Below are 25,777 nucleotides of genomic sequence, written 5' to 3' on the forward strand. Positions count from 1 at the left end.
CCAAGATTTAGAGCAACATGGTGGAATACTGAACGAGCTTTACCTGCTTTATTCTGTACAGACAATACCAGACCTTATACACAAACACAATGGTCACATCTTCTTATTTCTTACCTGGGTATGGCACTCTGCCCTTGGTCACCAGTTCAGTCAGTAGTATACCAAACGACCAGACGTCTGATTTGATTGTAAAACGGCCGTATAATGCAGCTTCAGGTGCCGTCCACTTGATGGGAAATTTAGCACCTGGCAAAAAAAAGAGAGGATAGGAGAAATTATCAATATGTCTGGGTTTTACACTAACAGTCAATTTCATCACTGATCGATCGGCTGACTATTTTCACAGTGAATCAATGAATAGTTCAGACTTTAAAATGTCAGGAAAAGGTGAAATAAACACATCACATCTGAAACCAGACAGCGGTATGTGATATATATATATATATAAATAAGCTAACAGAATGTATTATAGAAGCATGTGCTTTAATTACAGTAGGGAACAATTAGCTCAACAATTAGACAACATCCAGCAGTGAGGCTGCAAACAATGAGTTTCCCTTTAAGGTGTTTTTTTTCCACTCCGACTATTTTCTTCAGTCTAATAGTAAAAGAGTCCCTCTGCACCTGGATGCCCCTTTTTCATTAAAGTCCAACTTTGTCAAAAGCCTGTACATGTCCTCAGGGGCCTGCTAATCTTTCTTGGTGTTAATAATTGAATTACCCCCCGTGGGACAAATAAAGTTCTTTGATTTGATTTGATTTGTAATCTCATGCAGGAATAAGTTAATAGTACTAGAACGAGTGCCCTTGTGACTTTAACAGACTTCATTCAAAATTGAAGCTGACAAGTTGAGTTGGCATCGGATAGGCTCCAGGTTTTAAAGGGGGTTTAATCTGTTCTCTATTTATAGCCTGTAGAGTTCCACACAAAAACCGCTTTTTGCACACACCTTGTCTGGCAGTGTACTCGTTGTCCTCGATGAGCCGTGCCAGGCCAAAGTCTGCGATCTTACACACCAGGTTATCAGCCACCAGAATGTTGGCAGCTCTTAGGTCCCTGTGGATGTAGTTCATTCTCTCGATGAAGGCCATGCCGTCTGCGATCTGGGACGGTGCAGGCAGGGAAAATAGAAGGGAGGAGGGGTGAGCAAACAGAGAGCGGCATTAGGATGCAAATTAACACTCTTAGAAAGCAGAAAATATGTAGTATTGAAAACATTTGACCTAGTTCCACAAAGTGAAGTAAAACCGGAGAGTACGGTATCTGCAGCTGTGACAGTGAAAACAATCAGACAAATCGTCAACACAGCTTCCCAGCACCTCCTCACACCGACTGTCAACTCCCTCTGAGGCGTCTCTGGGCTTCAGCTCGTGCCAGACTAATTCTCAAACACTTTTCCACTCCACTGAGTAGAGAGAACAGGGAGCCCGAGAGCACGGAGGGACGAATTAAGAGCAGATCACAGTAGGTGACTGGACCAGTGAGCTAAAGTGGCCTCTGGTGAGCGCTGTTTAAGTGCTACAGGCAGTTAAGTGGTGGAGAATGAGAAGAGGCACACACAGCGGTGATGAGGAAGAGAACAAGAGGCGAGGGCAGAATTAAATAAATATGGCATCCAGAAAACAAACATCCATAGAAAACAAACTCGAGGTCTTCTTCACTCGGTCTGAATATTTGAATTCCACACACCCACAAACACCCGTCTGGAAACTTGCCCATATGGAGCTTTCTTTGCTTTGTTGCTGATGTGTGATTAATCTTCCCTCAGACAAAGTTTGAACAGCAGCTGGGCAGGTAAGAGACGAAGGGAGCATGTTGATCCTACCTGTGAGGCCATATCCACCAGCTGGGGCAGCTTCAGGTACTTTCCATCTCCCTCTTTCAGGAAGTCCAGTAAGCTACCTGTAGACATTCAGAAGGGCACAATCAATACAAGTGTCTGTGCAGCATCGCTTGCCTCAATAGTTCATGTAATAATTGGTTATGGTTTAATGACCACGAAAAGGAGGTCTCAGTGGTAAAAATAAGCTGTCCTCACCTTTGCCCATGAACTCTGTAACAATAAAGATGGGTTCCTCTGACACCACGGCATAGAGAGGCACCAGTTTGTCGTGTCTCAGCTTTTTCATGATCTGAGCCTCCTGCAGGAAAGCCTCTGGTGACATCGTGCCTGGCTTCAGAGTCTTGATCGCCACCTTAGTGGTACCGTTCCATGTGCCTGAAGAAATATTGATATAAAAACAAGTGTTAAAAATTCAATTATAGATATTTACGACATATTCAGTGACCAAATCTTGATGTCCAAAAGACTAACAGACACATTTATGACTCCTTGTAAGTGACTGAAATCCTACAATCGGCCATCATGCTGCTGATCTCTGACAGCATTCCCACATGTAAAGAGAGCAGCTCAGGGGAGGACGGACGTGACAGCTTGAATAATCAGCCACTTCCTGGTCCAGAGCCACTTACTCACGCCCTGCTTACATACAATGAGCTGAGGCAGGAGATCCACTGCTTCCGTCATTAAGGCTGACCTTCATGAATGAATCATACTGAACAAATTCTACACAACTGATGGACAAATTGGGGCAAAGATAATATCTAATAATAATAACAAGCATAGCAAAGACCAGAAAAGACAAAGTGTTACACAACACAGGCTGAGAAGACACTCTGTGAAAAGTTGTAGCTGAGCAGGGAGAAGACGGAGAGGGATTCCTGGGATTGCACAGGGGAGGCTTGCAGGTCGAGGCTTGCTGCAGGCCAAGCTTTAATGAAAGACTGAGTGATGAAAGAGGAGCATGGTGTTCACTGAAAGGTCCCCGTCTCACATGCAGGCCAGAGAAATAAAGCGTAGGAAGTGACCTGTGATTACTAAGCTGTGTGTGTCTGTGTGTGCATGTGTGCGCCATCGGTAATCAGCATTTACATCAGTATGTGGGCCAGTGTGGCAGCAGGACAGGCACACTCCTCTTCTATGTGAAATATAAACCATTCTATAAGTGGACTAACTGCTTTATATTCCTTTACATTAAATTTACATTAGTTATAAATTATGTAGAAACAATGTTTCCCTCTGTATGTTAGTCCTAATGGCTGTGTAAGTACGTTCAAAAGCTGTTTGTATTCTTTACTAATTTATGATGAGAGTCAAACATCAGTACTACACAGTGTGTTTATTTATGTCTATTGTCGACTCAGGAAGTACTGCATGTCTGCAAAACAGCTGGATGTAGTGATGGAGGACTAACGCATCTACATCTGATAAAGAAAATAGAAATAGAAATAGAAATATAAACTGCATAATACATTGCGTCATGGCACCCCATGTGTTTGCGAGGAGCTCCGGACATTGACTTTGTTTACGGTATTTTATTTTCTCACAGAACTGCACATTTTGCTTATTTTATTTTATTCTTATGCCTAAAATAAGTCTACTGTTTTTTTATCTTAGTTTAGTTGTACAAAGTCATGTGAAGTGACTGTAAAGTGCTGTGCATTCGACAAAAAAATTCTTGAATCTTGAATCTATTGATTCACAAACCATTTTAATGATCAGCTTCCCATCAACTCTGAGGTTTCCAGCTCTTTGTTTGCTTGTATTGCTGAAAAGCTATTACTCCAGGGGCAGGAAATACTTCCAGCATCAAACCTCTTGTAAAACCACAACTAGCAGGTTTTCAGTCAGGCAAGCTACATTTATCCCTCACTCTGTGTGCTCAGAACAGCTGTTTCCTGTCTCTTCTTCTTCTAAAACCATCATTCTTAAACCACTTATTTCCAGAGGCAGCAAATGAATTTTTCAATGCCGCATTCAAGTGCACCATTGCACAACAAAATTAACCAAAAACATTTTAAGTAGTGGGCTCTTGGGCCTAACGTTCATTCAAAAAACAGTTTCGGTCATGGTCTCTTACCCATCCAGACTTCTCCAAAGCAGCCCTGCCCGAGTTTGACCTCCAGTCGGAGGGACTCTCGCGGGATTTCCCAAGCATCTTTAGCCAGTCCCTGAGTCTGTGGCTTTACTGTGGGACACACAGTTGTCAGCCTGTAGCACAGACCATCCGCATGCTCTGCAGAGAAGGAAAAAAACAGGACAGAAAATTAAGAACTTGTATGTTAACAAGGTACTGTTTTATCAGTTTTAAACACAACAGCAGCACAAACGGCCTGATCCTGTTTGAATGCTGCACACAGAATGGGAGAAACAACAGAAAACCGTCTGCTTTTATTTGACCACAGGACAGGTAAGACGTGTCCATGTTTTTCTGCTGGACCTTTCACTTATTACTGCCTTCTGCCTGCAGATCAAAAGGCTCTGCTTAGAGGCATACAGAGGAGTGCAGCGCTTTAACTCGACAGCACTCATCAATTATAAAGAACACAGCAGTGAGTGAATTACATGAGTGATGTGGAAGTAAAACAGGGGAGGACAACACAAGACCAGAAAACAAATGTTAAAGATGTAAAAACATCCGCTGGTTTGTAACTTTTTCTCCTCCTGTGTCCACATACTGTATGTCCCACTGTATGGGGACTTTTAGGGACAGCTGCCTGATTATAGATATTATGTAGATTACAGCATTTTTGTATTCCAGCTGCTTTTGGCTTAAGGCTCACATGTATTTTTTTTTGGGGGGGGGGGGGTTCTGTGGTGATTACTGAGCTGTGACCGGACCAGCTCGGGCTATCTAGAATCCAGAAAAAAAAGCCTCTCTAACACACATACATATTCAACACATATCAGAGCAAGAGATCTGCAGCTGAATAATACATTTTCCGCTGTGAGTGCTGAATTCACTGGCTGAAAATAACATGAAGCCGCAGCAGGGAGCAGGGGCTACTTACAATGCAAAAACCATTTCAAAAAGAGACAAGAGCACCCTGCTGTGACTGTAACAAACAAGTTTGTCCAAATTACACCATGGCGGTTTATAAAATATGAGTTTGCCTGACCTTGGAGATCTGTGCTGTTGTAAACAACAATTTGTGCAAATGCCACCAGCATGAGAATAAGATGTGCGTCGTGATGACGGGATGCATACCTGTGTAGTGCTTCACCAGCTTCTGTAGCATCTCAAACTGGGCTCGTGTGGTGATGTAATAACCACCGTTGTCCAGCTTGCGGACCTTGTAGTGTTTGACGTTGTCTCCCTTCACATCATCCCAGTCACGGATAGATAGAGAGTAGGCACCTAAACATTCACAGAAATGAAGGTTAGATGTTCTTTGTGTGACAACAAAGGAAGCGAAGACGGCATACAGACTGTCAGAATCAACCCGCGGTGTGTTGACATTTATTGAAATTCATTTTGGCAGAAAAAAAAAAAAAACAACAATCACGCTAACTGAGGTCTAAAAAAGCCACAGAGTCTAGTACCAAACAACTTCCAGAATGTGACAGGAATGTTATTCAACATGTATTTGACCTTACTTTGGGTACGCTACAAGTTAGAAAACAATACAATTATCAGGAGACATCATGTTGTTGTACCTTTTGTCGTCTCACTCTCTCGTACCAAAAATGTGCCCCGCTGGTTCCCTGGAAGCAGTAAGAGGCGCTCTGCGTCTTTGCGGCCCATTTTACCAAAGTACCACCTGCCAGAGGAGAGATAGTCCAACAGTCAGTCACAGGGGCAGCTCCACCACAGTAGGATTACATATAGCAGGAGTGTCGTCATTGTAATGGGATATTTAGATATGCACCCAACATAAGTTAAACATCTGGGTAATGAAATATATTTGATGCTTCTGAGCTGACATTTAACATCAGGCATTTTATGTGGTTCTTCTGTTGTTACCTTCAAAGTCAGCTAAATATCATAAAATCTAATTTGGGTCTAAATAATGTAGCCCACTCTGCTATCATTAGAGCTACTTATTAACTTTACTTTGGGCAGCATGTCTTCAGTTTGTTTCATTATATATAAGAGCTTCTAAAAAACATTCATTACTATAAATAAGAAAAACATTAGCTGCCAGCTGTAAACAATCCAACGTCTCTTCTCTCTTTGAAAAGAGAACACCGCCTACGTCAAGACATCCCAGCAAGTCCAGTCATGTTTAACCCGCGCTGTCTCACCTCACATGCCTCTGTTTTTCCAGAGTAACGAGAAATCTCCCAAACTGTCGATAGCATGCACGCACTAAAGGCACAGTTATCTGTCTGCCTCACCCTTTGTGTGTTAGTGTGCGTTAGTGTGTGTGTCTTTGTTGAGTAGCTTGAACGTCCTGCTTTAATAGAAATGGCTGTCAGCCAAAGAGAAACCAGGCCAAAACTGTGTAAAAGCAGCACAGTTCCCTCAACGTTTCTATCTCACCGGATAAACTGCAATGAGAGCGCCACCGGCCTTTCTGCGACAGTACAAGGTTTCATGCATACACCATGGGTCTGTACCCGCAGCGGCAGCATTTTGTCTTAATCAGAGAAGTCACTGAGCAGAATAAGAACTAGAAAACTAACAAGGGGGAGAAACAAAAAAGATTTAAATTCTCACTCTTCAGCCTGTATGGAGTCAGCCGGAGCCACGTAGTTACTGGGGATGTAACCTTTCTGTCCGGTGTTGATGGAGCGCGCCTCCCACCAGTCGCCTTCCCTGAAGACAGAGATGTGAATTGGAAATCAAAAACAAATCACAGAAACACAGAATCATGACCGAATACACAAAATACAAGCTCTGAATTGGTGGAACAAAAAAAAACACAAAAAGAAAAGCATCACAGCTGTTACACGTTATCATGCAGGCATGCAATACAGCACACAAGTCCAATATGACATGTTTACCAGGTGAGATTTGTATCATTGACAGCGAGAGAATCCTCACAATATGCCAAGAAATTTAAAGTGTAATATGTGAGGAATTGAGACACTGAGAGTCTGCTCTGTGGCGTTTTTTAAAAACTTTAGACAATCTGTCCGCCCTCCACCTCTTTTCTGCAAGCAGGTGGCAGTATCAACACCGCACAAGCAGCGTGAGCAGACAGTGGCGGGATGTGAAGTGATGAATGAGAGGAATAGGGTTTGGAGCTCTGCCCATTTTTACACCTGAGCACATGTTGGGGGGAAATGAGGCTACAGCAGCAGGTATGACTGGAAGAACTGAAAAATGTTTTTTCTCCCTCAGATTAGATGATGCCTGGTTTTTATAAATGATGTACATTGTTGTTAAAACTGATGCTTTTGGTGTGAATGTAAACAAATTCCACAATATTCTGAGTTTGACCTTACATACAATTCCAAGAGTTAAATCGAGGCAACTGGACTCAAGGATTGTTGCCTTGATTTAACGCTTGGAAATGACTATGATGAAGGAGAGCATCCACAGATATATTGATACTTACATACAATTATTCCGTGAGTTTTTCTAAATGAGGAAAGGCCTGTTTTACAAACCAACTCAAATTTGATCCCTTACACAGGAGGAATGATTTATGGTGGGAGAAAACCGATGGCAACTAAACAGATGGCCCATTAGAGGAACCCATTAACCCAGACAGACCTCAGCCTTAATATCAGGCCTGAATACAATGAGGGATTAAACACACACACACACGCTCATGTGCACCGCCCATACTCACACAGCAGTTTGCCAGTATATAAAAAAACAAATGTACTCACGTGTTGTTGATAATCTGGAAGCGATCCCCCTTTTTAAACGACAGATCATCCGACGTCCTCGCCTCGTAGTCGTACAGAGCCACAAAAAATGTTACGCCACCTAAAAGCAGAAAAAAAAATCCTGAGCTGTGTGCACAGCTAAATGACTAAAAAAATGACAAGAAATGTTATTTGATTCAAAGGTTCATTCTATTAATAAACATGTTAATACCACAACAAACTATTTTCTTTTGAAATGTCCCACTTCCTGTGGTTAATTTAAAAATAAAGGTAACATTTTTAAGAACTTATCACATAATAAAGGATTCCTTCTGTTCTCAAACTCAATGACTCCAATGAATGTCCTATGTTTTTTTTGGTAGATAAATGACAGAATTCAGAAGGACGTGATGTGTTTATCTTGTGGGGAAAATGGAACGTGCAGGATTAGATCTCCAGCAGTGTCTCAGGCCAGATTACCCACCCTGTGTGTTTTGAGAGGAAGCATGGTTCTTTGTTGTGCATGTTTACAGCATAATTTATCCCTCCAATCACTGATGATGTCTCATGTCACCAGGAGTCATTTTCATTACCGTCACATTCTTTATCAAAAAGTCAATCTATTGTTGGGAATGAAAACTTTTAGCATGCATGACTAAAGCCATTGAATTCAGTGCATGTAATTGTTTTCTTTGGCTGTGGAGAGACCATGCCTGCTGCACCGCTTCCCATATTATAGACCTATTTTGGGTTTCTGTTCAGCCTTGATGTTCGGGCTGACTCAAATGTCTAATTTGCATTAACATCTGCTGCTCATAACGTCCTCTGCATAACAAATGTTTAACGGAGTTTGTTCTAAAGTTGTACACCGTTTTTCATATAAGAACAATAGAATAAAAAGAAGAAACACTGGAGAGTTTGAGCTGGATTTACATGAATGTTTCAAACTCAGAGTTATAAATGCATTTTAATACAAAATCCACAAACCTGTGATGACACTGGGGAAGGGACTGCTCACAGCCACCGAGGTGAAGGAGGTGGAGGCTCCGCCGAAGGGCGTCATTACTGAAGATGCTCCACCAAAAGGCGTGAGGCCGGCAGTGTGGCTGTTGTTGTGTGTCTTCATAGCTGGTGAATGACCCATCAGGGTGGGGTCCGGCCCATAAGGGCCCATTTGGGAGATGGATGTGGCATTTGTGTTATCGGGTCTGTACTTCAGTGCCGGGCCTTTGTCCTCTTTACTCCTGACGCAACCCATCTTCAAGTCTGCAGAGAAGAGGGAGGGAAGATCTGAGGGTCAGCTTATGAAAATGTACATTTTTTACTAAACATAGATGCCAACATGATGCTTTGTCACAAGAGCAGAGAAACAATTACACTGTACAGACTATGCCTAAAGCATTTTGGCGGTTTAGGGCATAACTTGAGCCAAACGGTGACCTCACATGACTTCACAAGTTCCAACAAAACCCATCAAGGCAGCACAGCTAAAACTATTACAGCCCATGGCCAACTCTCCACGGAGACCTCACTAAGCTGACACAGATATGAAAGGAGAAAAAAAGCCCTTTGGCATTAAGAGCTGGTGCCTTTCGCTCCTGAGCTTACTGATATATGACACCCGGTGAGTGTGTGAGAGATTCCTATGCTACAAGTTCTAAGAGCAAAGGACCTCCATAAACAAAAAAGATAAACAAAAAGAGGTAGGAAAAAGGTAAAATGTTTATATCGTGTATTCGAAGTTCGTGCACAAGTACGTCTTCAGGGAATTACACGGCACATTTTGTCATCCGGCCAGACTGTCCACAGCACAAGCGTGCCAAATACACATGCAACAGAAGAGTTCACCTGATGTCTTTTCCGTGCACCATATGCGAGTGTCGTGATAATATGGAGGATCTTTTTGCCAGTCTACATCACCAGTATGATCACAGTACCGAGCGCTTTCAGGTCCTGTGTAGTACCACTAACCGACAGCACACTTTGCTCCATTTCTTTGACCTTTAGCCTGTTTGTCAAATTATTTGTACATCTACTAAATAAAACAACACACGAACGCGAGTCAGTGACTCACATCCTGGAATTTATGAACGTTGCATCATAGTTTCAAGTGCCTGTCAGTGACAGGTCACACTGGTATTTGTAACGGAGCAACAGAGGTGTGTGCTGCTGCAGCAGAATACAGGAGGTGACTGCTTTCTATGCTCCGGTGGCCAACAGGGTCAGTGTTAAAGACTGATACATAAAAGGGACACCAGTGACAGAACTGAACCATGCAACCATTATATACAAACAGACTCATATCATAGATAACATTTTGTTTTGATGATTTATTAACTGTGTGAATTTGATGAATACGTGACCTACAGCTGTATTGATCAACCCAATAAATGATTCTTTAGGAGAATAACATGCAAGTAGTAAAGTGATTATTTCACTGTTTGGCCCTTATATTTGCCAAAAAAGTCCAAAAGTCTCAAGATTTCCAACGTTTGTCTCTAAACTATGTGATGTGTATTTAAGTGTAAGTAATTGCTTTCACATGACTTTGTCAAATAACCAGAAGGTTTCTGTAGAAGATCAGCTGTGTTGTTCAGTAACATGATCACACAGTCCACTGTGTCTATCTTATAAGCTGCTTAATCAGAGCTTTCCAAATCACAAAACCCACATTCTAATTATGTCTCTGTAACCATGGGAACACACTTATAGGTGTATTAAATAAAAGAGAAGAAAAAAAGATTGCATACTCTTTTAATGTGCTATACTCTCCTGTATCTCTGTTATGAAGATGAAGGTGTTATGAAGGTTTTGAGTAAAGTTACTTTTCGTGTGTGAATGACTGTGATATGAGTGGAATAACGCTGGAGGTTCAGCTACATGCACGGGCTCAGAGAGGGATAGAATTAGTATGTAATGCTACTAAACGTTTCCAAGGCAGGTAGAGTTTGAGTGAAGGTGGCATTATCAAATTCCTGTAAAGTAAGAAGCATCCAATAAGAGTCAACGAGCCTTATCTGTGCTGCAAACTTGTGCTTATCACTGTGTGTGAATGGATAAATGAACATGTGCTCACTAACATGCAGGAAATGGCAGACTGACTGTGACTGTGGGGGGAATATGCAGCACAACACAGATGGCCCGATCATAAAGATGCTCAGAGCAAATATCAAATGTAAAACCTACACCGTATCCACCCACAACAGGAGGCCTGTTAACCCTGTGAGTCATCTAGAAATCAAGTCAAAGAACATAATCAGCATTAACAAACAAACGTGACAGACATGAGGTGCACAGTTTGTTGGAACCATGATTTCCTACTTTGGGTGAAAAGAAGGATTCAGTAAAGTGCAGCCTTGGACTGTGAAGGACTGCAACAGAACCTAATGAGGGCAAACACTCAACAGATCTATTCATATGAGATGGATGGTGTATCGACATCGCTCCCACTGGTCAAACAGTATTGATTGAAAGCTAATGCTGTGGAAGCAGAAACAGACAACAGGATAGATAGAGATTAACACGTCATAAATGACAGAGGGAACACAACTCTGATGCGCAAGAAGAGCATACATCAAAACAAGGGTCAATAAAATCATCAGTCCAAATCATGAACACTAGTCCACAAATTATGGCCTGAGCACAATTTCAATGAATTGTCACATTCATTGATGACACTTGCTGTGCTGGTTTGTTAATCTTAAAATCCAGCAGAAGTCAGAGTACCAGAGCAGAAACCAACACAAACACAGCCATCACATGTGTCAACCAGTGCATTGTCCAAAATATCCAAAACACTTGGTGCCTGACCTTCAAGCTAATGCTAGCACAAACTAACAGCCCTCCCGAAAGGAAGCAGAAACATTGTGGCTATTGAGGATATCTACACTTCAAATCCTCTACTACTGGCTGGAGCTAATACATACATGAACTGTAGGATATTGACTGTGAGATAAGGCTCTTTCTGTTAAGGATTCTTTTCATTGCCAAAGTTAACAATATGGTTAAAAAAATATACCCTCCTTTCCTTTATTATGGACAACCTTTGAACCATTGTACACCTCACGCCTGAGTGAGCGGACATGATCTGCTGCATTGAAACTGGTTCAACAGCTTTCATTTTAGAATCTGGTTTAAACAACAGAACATTATAAGGACAACTAGAGTCTACTAGAGAAATCCCACAAAGTTGTGTTTGTTGCCTTCCTTGGGAAGAGGCACATTACTCATATATTACTCATAGTACAGCAATGTAAACATGACACCAAAGAAGATTCTAAGAACATTTACTCTGTAGTTACCTGACAGTAGAATATAAAAAGTTACCCCCCTCTAATATATATCTAACACACAGTCATAGTTTAAGGTTTTGTTTTCATGAGGTTGGATTTAACAAAGCAGGAAAAAAAGAGCCTATATTCTTATGTTAAAAGTGTACCTGGTTTTTCTCAAAAGGAAGTTGTGTACAAATTAAGGTGTCAACTAACTTTGAATCTTCTGTTAAGGTAAAAGAAAAAAAAACACATCCCCACACAAAGGTCTGAGCAAAAGAGCTCACCTCTCCCCATTTAGTGCCACAGAAGAAAGGCTTCTCCTTTCCCCTTTTGTCATTTACATCCATCTTTTGTTATGGATAAAGTAAAAGTATCTTGTGGTGCTCCCCCACAGAGCGCGTCACACTCAACCCCTGAACTATACAATCACATACACATGCATGCCACACTATGCATGCAGCACAAATGCTAATAAGGGCAGAGACTGTTACAATGAAGCCCAAAAGGCCAACAATCCATCAAAGTGTTCACAGTAATGCATTGACTGACAAGAATTTAAAATCACAGCTGGTATGACTACAGAAAACAAAATGCTCTGCAACATGCAGCTTTGTGAAAAGAATGAGAATTGTGCAGCAACTACCACCAGTGTATTCCCCCCCCCCTCGTGAGACAAATCTACCAAAACTAATGACGGCTCAAATCAAGCTCACGGCAAATTAAATCACAGGCAGATTATTGTGTCCTCTTCCTAAACGAGGCTGTTACACGATTAGCTGAAAGAAACGCGTCATTCTTTGGGTGCCTCCAGCTCATACAGGGATGTGGGTCAGTTATCTGACTTCAATGCACTTCTATCTATTGCATGTTGCATGTAAAAGTTGTGTTATCTATTAAGGACTGACATTTGGGAGCTGGTTGTGTGTCTGATGATCCTCTGGGTATTTAATTGACCTGGTTATGTTTATCTTGATTTATGCCCCTTTACTTAGTAATTAGTGCCCATTTATTACATGTAGATTTAACATGCTACAAAAAGGCAGTTGACTCCTTTACCATTTCTCTTTTTAACTTTTCATGTCTCCTTTTTCCTCTAGTGTTCCTCGTCTTGTTTCTGCTGCCTTGCTAGTTCTTTTAAATAGGGGCACCTCGTCTTTTGTTTACCTGATAGTTTCACCAGAAGGTAACTACGACTTTCAGTTAGACTAAAGAGCAGCAAGTCCCACCCTAAAGCTTTTTAGTTCAGCTCAGAAACAAGGCCTGCAGGGGAGGTTCCAATGATGGGTGGTTTCCATAGATCTAGCAGTTTAAAGGCATCGGGTGACTGCAGCATAGTGGTCTTTTAGAGGTTTTACTTCAGGCCCTGCAGTGACTTGTAAGAGATATTAACAAAGGCACAAGAGACGGGGGAAATTTAAATGAGTCATGGTGTCACAGCCGTTACCTGGGACCCCCATAAACCCATTTACCTGGTCATGAATTAAGTCAGTTGGTTTCCTGTTAAAATGTACAAAGGTACACTGAATATAACGAGAAAACAAATGACATTTATGCACATACTCCCTCACAAATTTATGAGTAACTCAATTCAACCCAGACATACCATACAGAAGTCTACAAAAGACACTGGCATGTCTTCAAACTATTCAGCCAGACTCCTTCCAAGGACATGGGACATGTGAGGCTGAGTGCCAGACTGCCAGTGATGCCATGTCAGATTAAGCAGACACAGGCTGCTGCTTCCCACAGGGCCCAACGCAACAATGCTGCAGCTCTATATAGGCAGGAAACCTTTTCTCTAGCTGGCATGCAACAACAGTCAACAGAAACAGTTTCCAACACGTACTGTATGTCATCATTTCAAACTGTATTTATACTGAGGAGAGTCCATGGGCTACCTCACAAGAGGATAGCTTTATAGTACCGTTTCAAAAACAAACACAGAGTAAAATAACTAGGAGCTGATGACAAAACTCCTAGTTAGCATAGTACCTAATCACATAAGGCCCTCTGACCCTTGAGCTATTACCTTCTGTAACCTTAACTTTGAACACTTGGCACAGTCCTATGACGCAGACTCTGTTGGCACAATGTATAGTCAGACACCACAGCAGCACGCCATGCATAAAGTTAGTATTAAGTATTAAAATCCCAATAACCAAAATGTGTCAGGTCTTCTCTTCTTGAGTGTTCAGATTCTTAAGACAGAATTTGGAAGGAGGTTCAGAGTGTTTTGTGGTAGTCGCCCTTTATACCACAAAACCTGGACAGTAGCCAGAAATGTTTGGACATGTGTAGTTCTGGTGGTCCATTTAAGTGTTTGGGACATCCACCCACTCTCAGTGGGTGTGGAAGGGTGTTTTAGTGAGCAGTAATGTAACAGTCATGCTACAGCTCTGCTGCACAGGGTGAGGGAACAACATATTTACACAACCAGCAGCGGGATGGGCCAAATGCAAACAGCAACTTCCAGGTCTGAGGCATGAAGCCAATGCTGAGGTGTTAAAAACTGCAGTTCACCATGCAGCCTCTAGGGGCTGGCTCAACTCAATCCCCACAGACTCCTGTGTTAAATGGTGAAATTCACAAAAGAAACAAACATGTTTACTCCATGTTTTTATCATCCGGATGCCATATCACAGGGACCAACACCAGCGCTTCAGAAAACTACAGGTTATTTATAGGTTTTTACTGTTAGTAGCCAAATGTTTAGGCTGATGGGAGTTAGATTTAAAAATGTTGCTGGTTTTGAAAACAGTTTTTACAGTGTTATGAATCACATGTAGAAGTTAGTTTGTCATTTTTCCAGTGTTGCTACATTGTTTTGCACTGACTGTGTTTTGAGACGTCTTGACACAGCTCTGGCAAACATCAAGACTACAGATAAAAACCAGCACATTAGTCTGAAAAGCCAAGTTGACTGATTTGCTAAGTAACTCCGACCACAATCATAGGAAGATGAGAAGGTACCGGCGGCTGCTAACCATTACTTAAGCATAACACAGTAACTGCTCTGGCACACTCTCTGAGGCACAGCTTGGTCTTATCTTCAGGGCAGCCAGCCATCTCTGCCAATCACTGTGAGTGAAGGAGGCTGGCGAAGAGGAGGAGGAGGAGGAGGAAGAGGGGGGGACAGAAAGAGAGGAACTTCCTTCCGAATCCATTCATGCCATTGAGGCCACCTGCTGTGTCTGTCAATGGCTAGAGTGAGGCTGGGAGAGAGAAAGAGCCATCTTCACACTATAAAAGAGAAAAAGCACTTCCTGATCCCTGTGTCCACATCTCACTTGAGCGTGAATATCTCAAATCTAACCATTCTCCACTCATCATCAGAAAAATACAAACATTTGTTTAGTTCGCTGAGCGAGTCATGACTTTGGCCTTTCCATTTGCGGCACAAGAGGGTGGAAGCTTCTAATCAGCACACTGTAATGATAATGTAGAGTCTCATTTGGGCCATGAGAACACTTGAGGAGTATGTGAGGATCCCCGATGCCTGAACTACAGCCAGCACCACCTGTTAGTGCTACTCAGTCGTCTGCCAACATCCCTCTCCTTTCCAGCTGAGTATGTGTGTGTGTGTGTGTAGGATACACAACTGTCCAACCAACTGGGGCTGTACTAACATAAGGATTACCATGGAGTAGGATTACTGTGGCACCCGAGTATATAAGCACACTGATAAGACAGAGACAGTGAATGTAACACAAGCATGCATTTTTTTACACACAGCTCACTGGAGTGTGTAAATCAGGGGAGTAAACCTGCACCATTCCAATAGAAGCATGCACGAAGTGAAATTACAACACGTTATCATTCAGTGTGTGTGTGTGTGTGTGTGTGTGTGTTTTACAGCTGAGGCCTAGAGCAGCTGGTTGTGTGTGAGCAGGCAGAGACTGGGTGAGGCAGAGAGAGAAAGGAAGGCTAAACTTTTATAACGTAGAAGGAACTCCAACACAAAACATAATCAAAGCATTACAGGCAACAAAGGAGCTGACTCTGGTTTGTTCTTTTGTTTGTTTCATGGATAAACACATCGATCCAACCTTATTCCAGGACAGTTTGAAGCCTGTCCTCGCTGTATTTCTTACCCAATGAATGATACAAGAAAATGACCCTAAAGCTGGAAACATGTCTCAGGATTAACAATGAACCTGATTATTGTCACAGTGTAACTCGCCCAGGACACTCTCCTGTTCATTTTCCAACTTTCTCCAAGTGTCATGACACTACAAGGCCCAGCTCACTCCACCTCCCAGCACAAAACGTGACTTTATTTCTTCTACTGAGCCCGTTCTTACCTTAAAAGCGACTTCAGCAGTGTTGTTCTTCGGCTACATGCGTCCTGTGATCTGGTGTCTCCCACGTTTTTTTTCACGTCGACAATCCAAAGAAGTGGAAAGAGCCGACACAAGCAGGATCTAACGTGGAATCTCAGTCTTCCGTCTGTCCCATACCGATTAACTACTTCACCAGCCCAAAGTCCTTCACTGGGTTCCCCCCCTTTTCTCCTTTAACAGCGAGGAGGCGCCGCCGGAGCACAAAGGCTGCTAAATATGGCGGAGTTAGCGCGGAGAAAAACAGTAAAAATATCAGAAATCACCGCCCGCTGATAGGTCAGGGTTGCCCCGAAAGACACACAACAATAGCCCGGACTAGTACCGAGGAGCCGACGAGGCCAAAGAAGGAATCATGGTGCGTTCACGGCTGCAGATTAGACTCGAACATTCAATTTTCGACCTCTAATCGAGGCGGTTGCTCCTCATCTACAGTGTTTACCTGTAGACCAGTTATAGTTATACATTTGTGAACAATTAAACTAAAGTCTATTCCCTCTCTTTCATTGGGAAGAATAATGTATGGATTTATTGATTTATCTGACCAATAATTCTAACGACTGACTGTTTGGCCTGTAAAATTTTAAATAAAACATTAAGAAAACCTTTATTTGTCCTGCAATGGGAAATTATAGCTACAGTAGCCTACACAGTATACAGATACAAATAGCTGCTAATACAAACACTGACACAAAACACAACATACTACACAGAGCTATAGCTGGTTATCTCCCACCAAAGATATTAAACTGCACAGAAGTGCAGCAAATCACCTGAACCAGAGCTACGTAATGCCTGACAGCCTTTAAAAATAACTAAAAATTACATTAATTACTATCATTATTGTTATTTAGATATGTTGTAATATAATTTGTGATACAGTAGTAGCTATATAAAATTAGGGGAGAAAGGGTATATACAGACGTTCTGAAAGAAAATTGGGTTAAAAATATTTACTAACACGGAACAAATAAAAAGTCTCTGTCACGGAGTTTCTGTTTCCTTTATAGGCTAGTTAGATTTACACGGATGCCGGTTGATTGTATAATCTCCGATCGCACATGAACGCCACACCGCGTCCTATTGAATGGTTTTCCCGTGTGCCCAATATGGCCGACAATCCACCATCTGGCTCCAAATCAAAATAGCGCTGTTTACATCTGTTATCCTCTTTCAGTATGTAAAAACAAGCTATAAAGAATTAAGAGTAGTGCTGCATCGTGTCTTTTAACCTTTGAACCTTATTAACAATGCGCAGGCGTTTGTCGCCCTCTAGGTTTGATAAAGGTCAAAAGGATTTCTGTATTTAATGAACCTTTATTAATCAGCGTTTGTTTTTCCTGTCGACTGCATAAAAATACGAGATAACAGCTTTGAAGCAGGGTTATATTTTATTTTTTTAAAAAACAATCACCCCAGGTATAGGAGTGCAGGTTTAATGAGTCAGACTTTACTACGAGTTTGCTGAAGTGTTTTGCTGACCCCTGCTGACTCTGAGTGCACAGTGCGCAGGCGCCACTGCAGGACTCCCCTGGAGGACGTCTCTAAAAAGCAACCCCACACAAAGAGGGAAAACATCACACAGCGACACGACTCCTCTATTTGTTAAAACCTGCAGTAATCACCACATCTGCTCCTTGATTAAAGTCAGGATCCATTTGCTTATTTTCAGGCCAGTGTATCTGTGCTTTATCTACGCGTGTTGACTATTCAAGGTTCTTGTCTCATATATGTTTTACACTGTTTTCACTATCAATAGGCTACAGACATGATGCAACAATGCATCATGTCTGGAGCTTGGTCTGGTTTGAAATTTTTAGTGTCAAAAAAAGGATATACATATCTGCAGGGGGAACACAGGTGGGTTGGAAAGCTCCAAATGACATAATCAAAATAAAGAATTACAGTAATTATCAGACATGCTTTCTTGTTTATTTGTGCATGTATTGCGTAATTTAAGCATTTTATTAACAAACGAATCTGCTGAAAGTTTATATTATAAAATAAAATGAGCTGTGTGAAGGGTTACAAAACAGAACAAAACAAAAACAGACAGTATATATTATCATTGGGCGATTGCATAACATGTATCCAGTTGTTTTGGGCTGTGGATGTTCTGCGGTTACACTGCTGTGTTACCTGATAATGAATGAGCCACAGCAGAGAAGCTCAGCCTGTTCCTCCTCTTTACCTCTTGATGGCGCCGTTTGCTCAGACTACACAGGGCTGCACCTTCACCTCCTGCATATACCAGGCCTAATATTAGCAGTCTGCACCAGTCTAAGCATATATGGGGGGTTTAAGTTGCGCTCTTTATAGGAATCACACGCCGTGAAAAAGAAGTTGTGGATAGGCCCTCTCTGGCCGTGACTGACTCTGATCGTCATATTGCGTCAGAGTAAACAAAACGCTGACGTGAATCTCTCGCCTCTTTGACAAACTATTCAATTGGTTGCTGGACTATAGGTCTGATTCAGAGGCACAGTGGTAAATCAAAAGATGAGCCGTCCTCATGGTGGCTATAACGAGGCCCCAGTAAGAGGCCTGGGATTTTTGGCGTCACCTCTCCAAATTAAAAGTCTGATGCAGGCCCATCGTGCGCCTATCAATTAAATCACGAATACATATGGACTTCATCATTAGCTGAAGAGTAACTTCAGGCTAAAGCGGTCAAGAACATGCACCAAATGTGTGTTCATGACAAAAGTAAAAGGCCCACAGCTTTTTCTGAATTGACACGCATTCATATGTAACAGCAGAGCCACAGGCCTTTCCTCCATGTTTTGTTGGATTTGACGTGTCAATCAGGACATTCTAATGATTCCAGAGCAAAGGCGAAAAAGTGGGTGAGTCGTGTGTAACGCCACGCAGCTCTCTGAACAGGTATCCTGCGTCACCAGCTCGCGTTCAAATGATTACGTGCCTCGTTTACTTCAACAATCCAACGGATGGGTCGAGAGACCTCACATCGCTGTCATTGCACAGCCATTAAGAAACCACCCACCCTCCACAACGATGTCCAATGAGCAATTATTGGAAATGATTAGAAAAAAGTGACCGTAAAGTCTGAAAGCCGCAATTTGAGAGGATTTATTTCAGCACTGGACAGCTCCCGAATCCCCAGAGGCCTTGAACTTGGTCAGCGGAAGTCTGATCCCCCCCCACCCCCCTTCCATCAAAACCTCATCCAGTCATCTGAAACCAAAGATGATCATTTCCCAGCTCAGTCATAATCATTAAAGCTTAATTGAACCTACTGGTGACGTGAGAAAGACAAAGCAGTCGCGGTTGCGGTTGGGACAAATTGATCCGTTTGAATTCATGTATGCAGTCACAACCTTTTTAAAACCTTTTTTTTTTTTTTTACAAAAAGAAGAAAGTTTGGAAGTAAACTTCCATCTTAGGAGGGAGGTGGGGGGTGAGAGTCTGACGGATGCATCGATGAGGAAGGAACTGTACTATTATATTCCGGGAGGAAGACTTGATGACGTCTATAGCATCCTTAATGTGACTTATTGGAGGGAGGAGGGGGGCAAGGCTTACGATACAAGGATAAAAATCCAAGGCAATCACAGCGCAGGACAAAGTTTGGAGAAACGATATGTAGGCGAACATACGGCGCACTTTCCCACAGTTTTTGTTTGCCCGTGCGACTGGTTGAGTCCTATTATTTGTTGTATAAAAGTGAGATAGGCTGCACTGAGGGGAACATAAGGAGAACGACGGAGGCGCTTCAGCCAGGAAAGAAGTGCCGTGAGAAGATACCGTCTCTCCATCACACACAACAGCACAGCCGCGCCCGGATCACCATCCTACAGCACAGCGCTCTCCCTGCTCCCCTGCTATAGGTATGTGCTTTATCTACGGACTGTATTAAAACTCGGAGAAGGAAAGGATTCTGCTTTTTGTCTCAACTGCGTGAAGATTTGTACATTTTTTAAATTACTTTGCGCTGCATGCAGAGGATCCGTGTGTGATTACTGCAGTTAAACTTTTACGAAATGGGATAATTTAACAGAAAGAAATCTTTTTACATGGTTTGAGCCGGTGCACATTGGGTTATCTAGTTATTTTAAGCTTTTAACGTTCGATTAAGTTGTTTCAGTTCGTAATTAAAAGGTAGAAGCAAGTGAAAATGTGAGAAAAACTAAGAGAAATCGTGTTTTTATGCAGTGACTAACCTATTTAATGTTTTTTCATTTTCTAACAGCATGGCCAGTTCGAGTAAAGCGACTTTAATCTTGCTCATCTACGGAATCTTAATGCACTACAGCGTCTTCTGCACACCTATCGGACTAAGTTATCCTAAGATTAGGTAGGTTTGTCCTTTGTGGGTGTTCAAATGTTCTAATTGATCCACTGTAAACGCTTCATAACTCTTTGTTTGTTCTGTTATTTGTTATTTCTTTGTGCTTAATCATCAAAAGATTTAGATTTGGATACTTCATTTCAAAGCTGCGCGTAATTACGCACACAATGTGCGCGTTCAATTAAGAGAAGAGTAAGAAGAGGAATCTATTTTAAACACACACACATATGAGTCTCTGTGTGGAAAATGGTTATGGAATACGCATGCAGGGATCTGTCCGTTGGGACGGTTCGCAGAACTCCCCTTATTAAAAATGAGAGTGCAGTCAATGCAATGGATAGCCCTTGGGATGACGGTGGACTGGCGTCACCAAGGAGAGGCGAGGCAAAACGAATGGGAGAGCTCAATGCATTTAAGATTTATTCTGTTTTCCCCCCCTCTGAAAAGCATATCCATAATTTGGGCGTGGTGCTTATTGATTCTAATTTTCACAATGCTATTTTCAGCATTCTTTTGATATGTTTTTTTTTGTCGCCACCACGCCTACACTAAATGTGAACATGTTCACACCCATTGTTTCGATTTTTAAATAATTAATGAGGCTGCGTTGGAATGAAATAATTCGATTTACGCCCAAAATTATACATACATTTAAAGACGTTTAATACATTTTAAATCATTATTTTAAAGTAATATTTAAACAATAATTCTATTTCTGTTTTTTCACACACCCTCAGCTTTTTTTCTCTTGCATTTTATCTGTGTTATAACCTCCCACTAAAAATTTCGAATCAGATTCAGACGTTTGGCATTCTTTCACTGCTGCGTCCCACTTGTGCACAGATCTAATTTGTGATGAATCCTCTTTCCCTTTCTGCAGACTTGAAAACGACGCCTTCGATGAGGATGGGAATTCACTATCCGACATGGGTTTTGATAGCGACCAGCTTGCTATACGAAGCCCACCATCCCTAAACGACGACGCGTACACTCTATACTACCCACCAGAGAAGAGGTAAATAAAGCTTTCGTTGTCCCGGCTTGAAAAGCTTTCAGCTGGAATCCATTTTAATGACTTTTTTGGCGATAATGTTTGCTTGCTTTGTTTTCTCCCAGAGTTTCTCATGTTATTCTGTGTTCTGTGTTCTTTTCATACCGAGTAGCCTAAAATGTTCAAGATGAAAAGGTCGGCAGATAGAAAACAAGGTTATTTAAATGCACCTGATGTGATCCTGGAGCTGCGGGAGGGTGGAGGGAGGGGACGTTTTTTAGGATACTTTTTTTTTATCATTCTGTCTGCGCTTTTTTTTTTAGTCACTGATGATCTATGTGTTTTGGCATTTTATCATCTCAGACCAGAAAGGCATGCTGAGGAAGAATTAGATAGAGCCTTGAGAGAGATCCTGGGTCAGTTAACAGCGAGACATTATCTGCATTCTCTGATGACAATTCGTGCAGGGTAAGGGCATTTCTTATAACCTGCAGTCATCATTTTTTATGTTCCTGCGCTGCACAAGTTCAGGCTGCTACATCACTTGTCTGTTTGTCATTTTATGTGCGTGCTTTACTCTTTATTTATTATTATGTTACGCCTCCATAAAACCGTCTAGACATTTTCATTACACATTTTCTTTTCGGTTCTGTTTTTTACGTTGTGGCGTGGCACTGCGTTCATGATTGGTGTCCTTTAATATTTTAAGGGTCGTTTTCTGAGACTATTTATGCGATTTATAGATATATATATATGTCAAAGTATCGATTTGGTTTGCCCAGACACTAATGAAAAATCATGCGTCAGAATACACAATTGACTATGAATGAATAATTGATAAGTTTTCTAATACGCTAAAATCTTTCTTTCCAACGAAAAAGGGCCCACAAATATATTATTAATAATCAAACTTTGCTTTATGGAAAGATGAAATGTCACATAAAATGAGGAAAAATCTGCACAGAAGTTTAACTAATATTATTTTTTCTTTTTGTTTTTTTCCCCCAGTGAGGACAACAGCATGGAGGACGAGTCAGAGCCCTTATCCAAAAGACATTCAGATGGGATCTTCACTGACAGCTACAGTCGCTATAGAAAGCAGATGGCCGTGCAGAAATACCTGGCAGCGGTTCTGGGTAGAAGGTACAGACAGAGAGTTAGGAACAAAGGACGCCGACTTGCCTATTTGTAGCGTTGTTAAAGCGCCCAAACTGCCCTCCTGTGTATATACATCCAGTCGTTAAATCATTCAGATATATCTGACCAACCAGTGGATTGCGCCTGTGTTCTTTCAACATGTATTTATGTATGAAGTAAAGCCATTAAAATGAATATTTTAATAATAATATCGTTTTTTTTTCTTTTTGTACAAAAGCACTTGATACCGCACAGTTATACTTTGTGGACCAATATTTTATTTTCATGTTAAGATGTTGAAAACAAAACAAAATGATACAAAAAAAAGAAATCAGAAAAAAAGATAATTGTGCACCTTCAACGTTATGCGCTTGAAATCTTTAAAAGTCATCTACATATGCAGAAAATAAATAGATTTTAAAAAGACAATCAAAGTATTGAATGTTATACTTATTTTTGTAACCAACGTTCTATTTTTTTAGTGTTGTTTGTTTTCCAAACAGGCCCAAAGAAGCAGTGAGCATGCTATGTGAGGCATATCCGGCTTATCCTAAATGATAGATGTTGCCCTGTCCACCCATCTCCACGCTCTCTTAATGGGAGCTCTGTGGGTTTGTATAGATTGGTGCACCCTCCAGGGAATTCTGATGGCTTTTGTTTTACAGCCTCTTATCTGATGGATTGACTTGGCATGGTCATTTATGTAACTGGTGGTTGGGGGGAAAAAAGGAAAAGAAGAAAAAAAAATCAACATTTTTTTTGTTTTGAGCAGAAATTTCATCACAAGGGCATCTTTTGCCTTCACTAAAGACAAAAGGAAGCGTTCAAGTTGCTGGTTTTAACAGTATGCGGAAAACACTGCTTGCTCACTTGCCTCAAAGTCATTTAGGAGATATATCATGCTTGACAGGACTGTGTAAAGAATGTTCAGTGTGTGTGTGTGTGTATTATGTACAGTATAGAAATTACACAGAGCACATCTCATTGTTTGTCTACAGAATTATTCAGAGGGACTGTTTTGATTGTATTCGGGCAGCAGATACATGTAGGACATGAAACGGTTCTCTTTGAGAGGAGGAGAGGAAAGGTAGCATATGAGTTAGAAAATATTTAACTCTTATTTGGTGCATGTGACAAGTGAGTTTTTTGTTTTGCTTCCAAACTGCATGCCATTGTGCTTCTCCTTTGTTATCTAGGAGGTGTGTCGCCTATTTCAGCACCACTCTCATAGATATTGTGTGATGTGAACAAGGAGGGCTAGAGGTGGTAGAAACTGGTACTGCACTGACTTGTTGATTTTTTTTAACCCCCCCCCCCCCCCCCCCCCCCCTTCTGCTGCTGTGCTGCTGCTGCTGCTACACCTGCTGCTTTCATTGTGGAAATCATAGAGACACTGGACAAGCCCCTTTTTGCTGATTGCTTTTGTCCCAGGTTGTAGTTTTTAAGAAACTTTTTGCTTCTAGATCGACATGCTACATTTTGATAGTGCTGTGCTTCAAGACAAAGCAGATCTTTGTTAGATGTGTAATGTGCAGCGAGGATGTGAGAAAGAGGATGAGGAGAGTGTTAGGTGAGAAAGAGAGGAAGAGAGATTGTGTGTTTGTGTGTGTGCAAAAAGCAAAGCAGGCTGTTGCATAAGCGCGAGGTTACAGCCAGAGTTGCCAATGTAGAAGCAAAGAAGAGGTGATAGCACCACAGTGAGATCGGGGTCAATGAGTCTGATAAAAAACAGATCAGATGTTGAATTCCCTTCACTTTGGTTTCAGCATGAACAGCTCGAGCTGGCCGCTGCCACTCTGAGCACCCACCCCCTCCTCCTCTAGAACAGAGGTGAATGAAATTCTGCCCTCCAGCAGAGGGATATTCCCTCTGACTTTTATTCGAGAGATATGTATTTATTCAATGTTATGCAAATACAGCTTTATGCACCCTTGCAATCTAATCAGTGGCCGGTGCTCCCAACAGAAACTATCAAGACACTCTTTCTTCAAATTGGCTTTCTCCTACAGGCTTCGTGTGAACTGTGTCTGTGTTGAATCTGTGTTTAGTTTGTGTGAGCGTGCGCCTGCAGTTTAATTGTTTGTGTGTTGACGAGTGGCTGAAAGTGCATGTGGAGGTTGGAAACAGCTTTTTTGTTGGCTTTGGTGCCTTGCTTTGACATGAGTAAAAAAAATATAAAAATTAAAAAAAAATAATAAATAAAAAACAAAAAAATTCGCCACAAGTGACAGATGGCAATTCTAGTGGCCCTACAATGCTGCAGTCCATTAGCTTACATTGAAACTTCCTTTTACTCTGCTTAGTCTGCCCCAAAAGTAGTAGAATTAGGCTTTCTTTTAAAGCATGGCCAATGATTTAATGAGTTTAAAAAAAAAAAAAAAGAAGAAAAAAAGAATAGAATGTATATGTTGATGGAGCAGGCAATGTGTGTGTGTGTGCATGGGTTTGGGGTGTTCAGTGTCTGTGAGAGTCGTGAAATATGGCCAGTGTTTGTAATTGTTGATCATGAGGTGTTTTGATATTGGTCGGTAATTTATTAATCAGAAAATAGCCCCTACATATTCTTTATACTATGTGCATCACTATCTAGAATAAAAAAGGGTGTCAGAACATAACAGAGATGTTCAGATGTTCACATAGAAAATGCCTGTTGTTGATATTTCTGAAAGCGCCAAACGCCTTACTTCAATGTTTAACCTATTATCTATCTGAAAAACATTGTGTTTTAAAAGTGAACCTTAGTACAAGTGACATCGTTATACACACAGGAGTCCTTATATGGGGTTTTACGTTTCTCAATGTTATGAAAAGTGTTGTAAGATTTGTATGAATAAATTTTTGTAAACAACAAAATTTTCTAATCAATGTCTAATCTTTGAAATACATCATTTCGTTAAGGTATGCTGTGAAACACAGACTGTCAGCACAGGCGGACTGTCTTTTACATTAGTGACATTAGAATAAAGCTTTAAAAGTTAGTTTAAGAGTCACATGTCTCTCCAAGTGTAGATCTTCTCCTATAACACAAACACCGAGTCATATGTTGCAGAAAATAGATGAGACATTCTCCAGCGACCACAGCACCTCCTCAAGTCCTGTCAAGTTATCTTCCCAAAGTCACACCAACA

The 25,777-nt window shown here is 41.4% G+C and overlaps 2 protein-coding genes across 3 annotated transcripts in view; one reads left to right on the forward strand and one right to left on the reverse strand.

Annotated features, from left to right (window-relative positions):
* The window catches only part of yes1 (YES proto-oncogene 1, Src family tyrosine kinase), a 19,797-nt gene extending 3,244 nt beyond the window's left edge, over positions 1–16,553 (reverse strand). The window contains exons 1-11 of the mRNA XM_028428373.1: positions 16,177–16,553; positions 8,589–8,867; positions 7,623–7,722; positions 6,502–6,600; positions 5,499–5,602; positions 5,050–5,199; positions 3,922–4,077; positions 2,040–2,219; positions 1,827–1,903; positions 951–1,104; positions 115–246 (exon numbers count right to left, since the gene is read on the reverse strand). Coding sequence (XP_028284174.1) covers positions 115–246; positions 951–1,104; positions 1,827–1,903; positions 2,040–2,219; positions 3,922–4,077; positions 5,050–5,199; positions 5,499–5,602; positions 6,502–6,600; positions 7,623–7,722; positions 8,589–8,859 — 1,423 coding nt within the window. The 5' untranslated portion in view covers positions 8,860–8,867; positions 16,177–16,553. The remainder of the gene's footprint in view (positions 1–114; positions 247–950; positions 1,105–1,826; positions 1,904–2,039; positions 2,220–3,921; positions 4,078–5,049; positions 5,200–5,498; positions 5,603–6,501; positions 6,601–7,622; positions 7,723–8,588; positions 8,868–16,176) is intronic.
* Positions 16,554–19,754: 3,201 nt separating this feature from the next.
* Positions 19,755–25,497, forward strand: adcyap1b (adenylate cyclase activating polypeptide 1b). 2 transcript variants are annotated; one of them, XM_028427165.1, is made up of 5 exons: positions 19,755–20,060; positions 20,423–20,527; positions 21,402–21,536; positions 21,876–21,980; positions 22,521–25,497. In XM_028427165.1, exons 2-5 carry the CDS (start codon positions 20,424–20,426, stop codon positions 22,702–22,704), a joined length of 528 nt encoding a protein of 175 aa, XP_028282966.1. In that variant the 5' UTR covers positions 19,755–20,060; position 20,423; the 3' UTR covers positions 22,705–25,497. The 2 variants fall into 2 exon arrangements, with proteins under 2 accessions (XP_028282966.1, XP_028282967.1); XM_028427166.1 differs by lacking the exon at positions 21,876–21,980 and having other exon boundaries at positions 19,759–20,060.
* Positions 25,498–25,777: the final 280 nt, after the last annotated feature.

The sequence above is a fragment of the Parambassis ranga genome, chromosome 17, assembly GCF_900634625.1.
Source record: "Parambassis ranga chromosome 17, fParRan2.1, whole genome shotgun sequence".
Lineage (NCBI taxonomy): Eukaryota > Metazoa > Chordata > Actinopteri > Ambassidae > Parambassis > Parambassis ranga.

Coding starts and splice junctions, on each gene's coding strand:
- adcyap1b (XM_028427165.1), top strand. CDS start 20,424: ATGGCCAGTTCGAGTAAAGCGACTTTAATCTTGCTCATCTACGGAATC. Junction 21,537..21,875: donor TACTACCCACCAGAGAAGAG/GTAAATAAAGCT, acceptor TTATCATCTCAG/ACCAGAAAGGCATGCTGAGG. Junction 21,981..22,520: donor CTGATGACAATTCGTGCAGG/GTAAGGGCATTT, acceptor TTTTTCCCCCAG/TGAGGACAACAGCATGGAGG.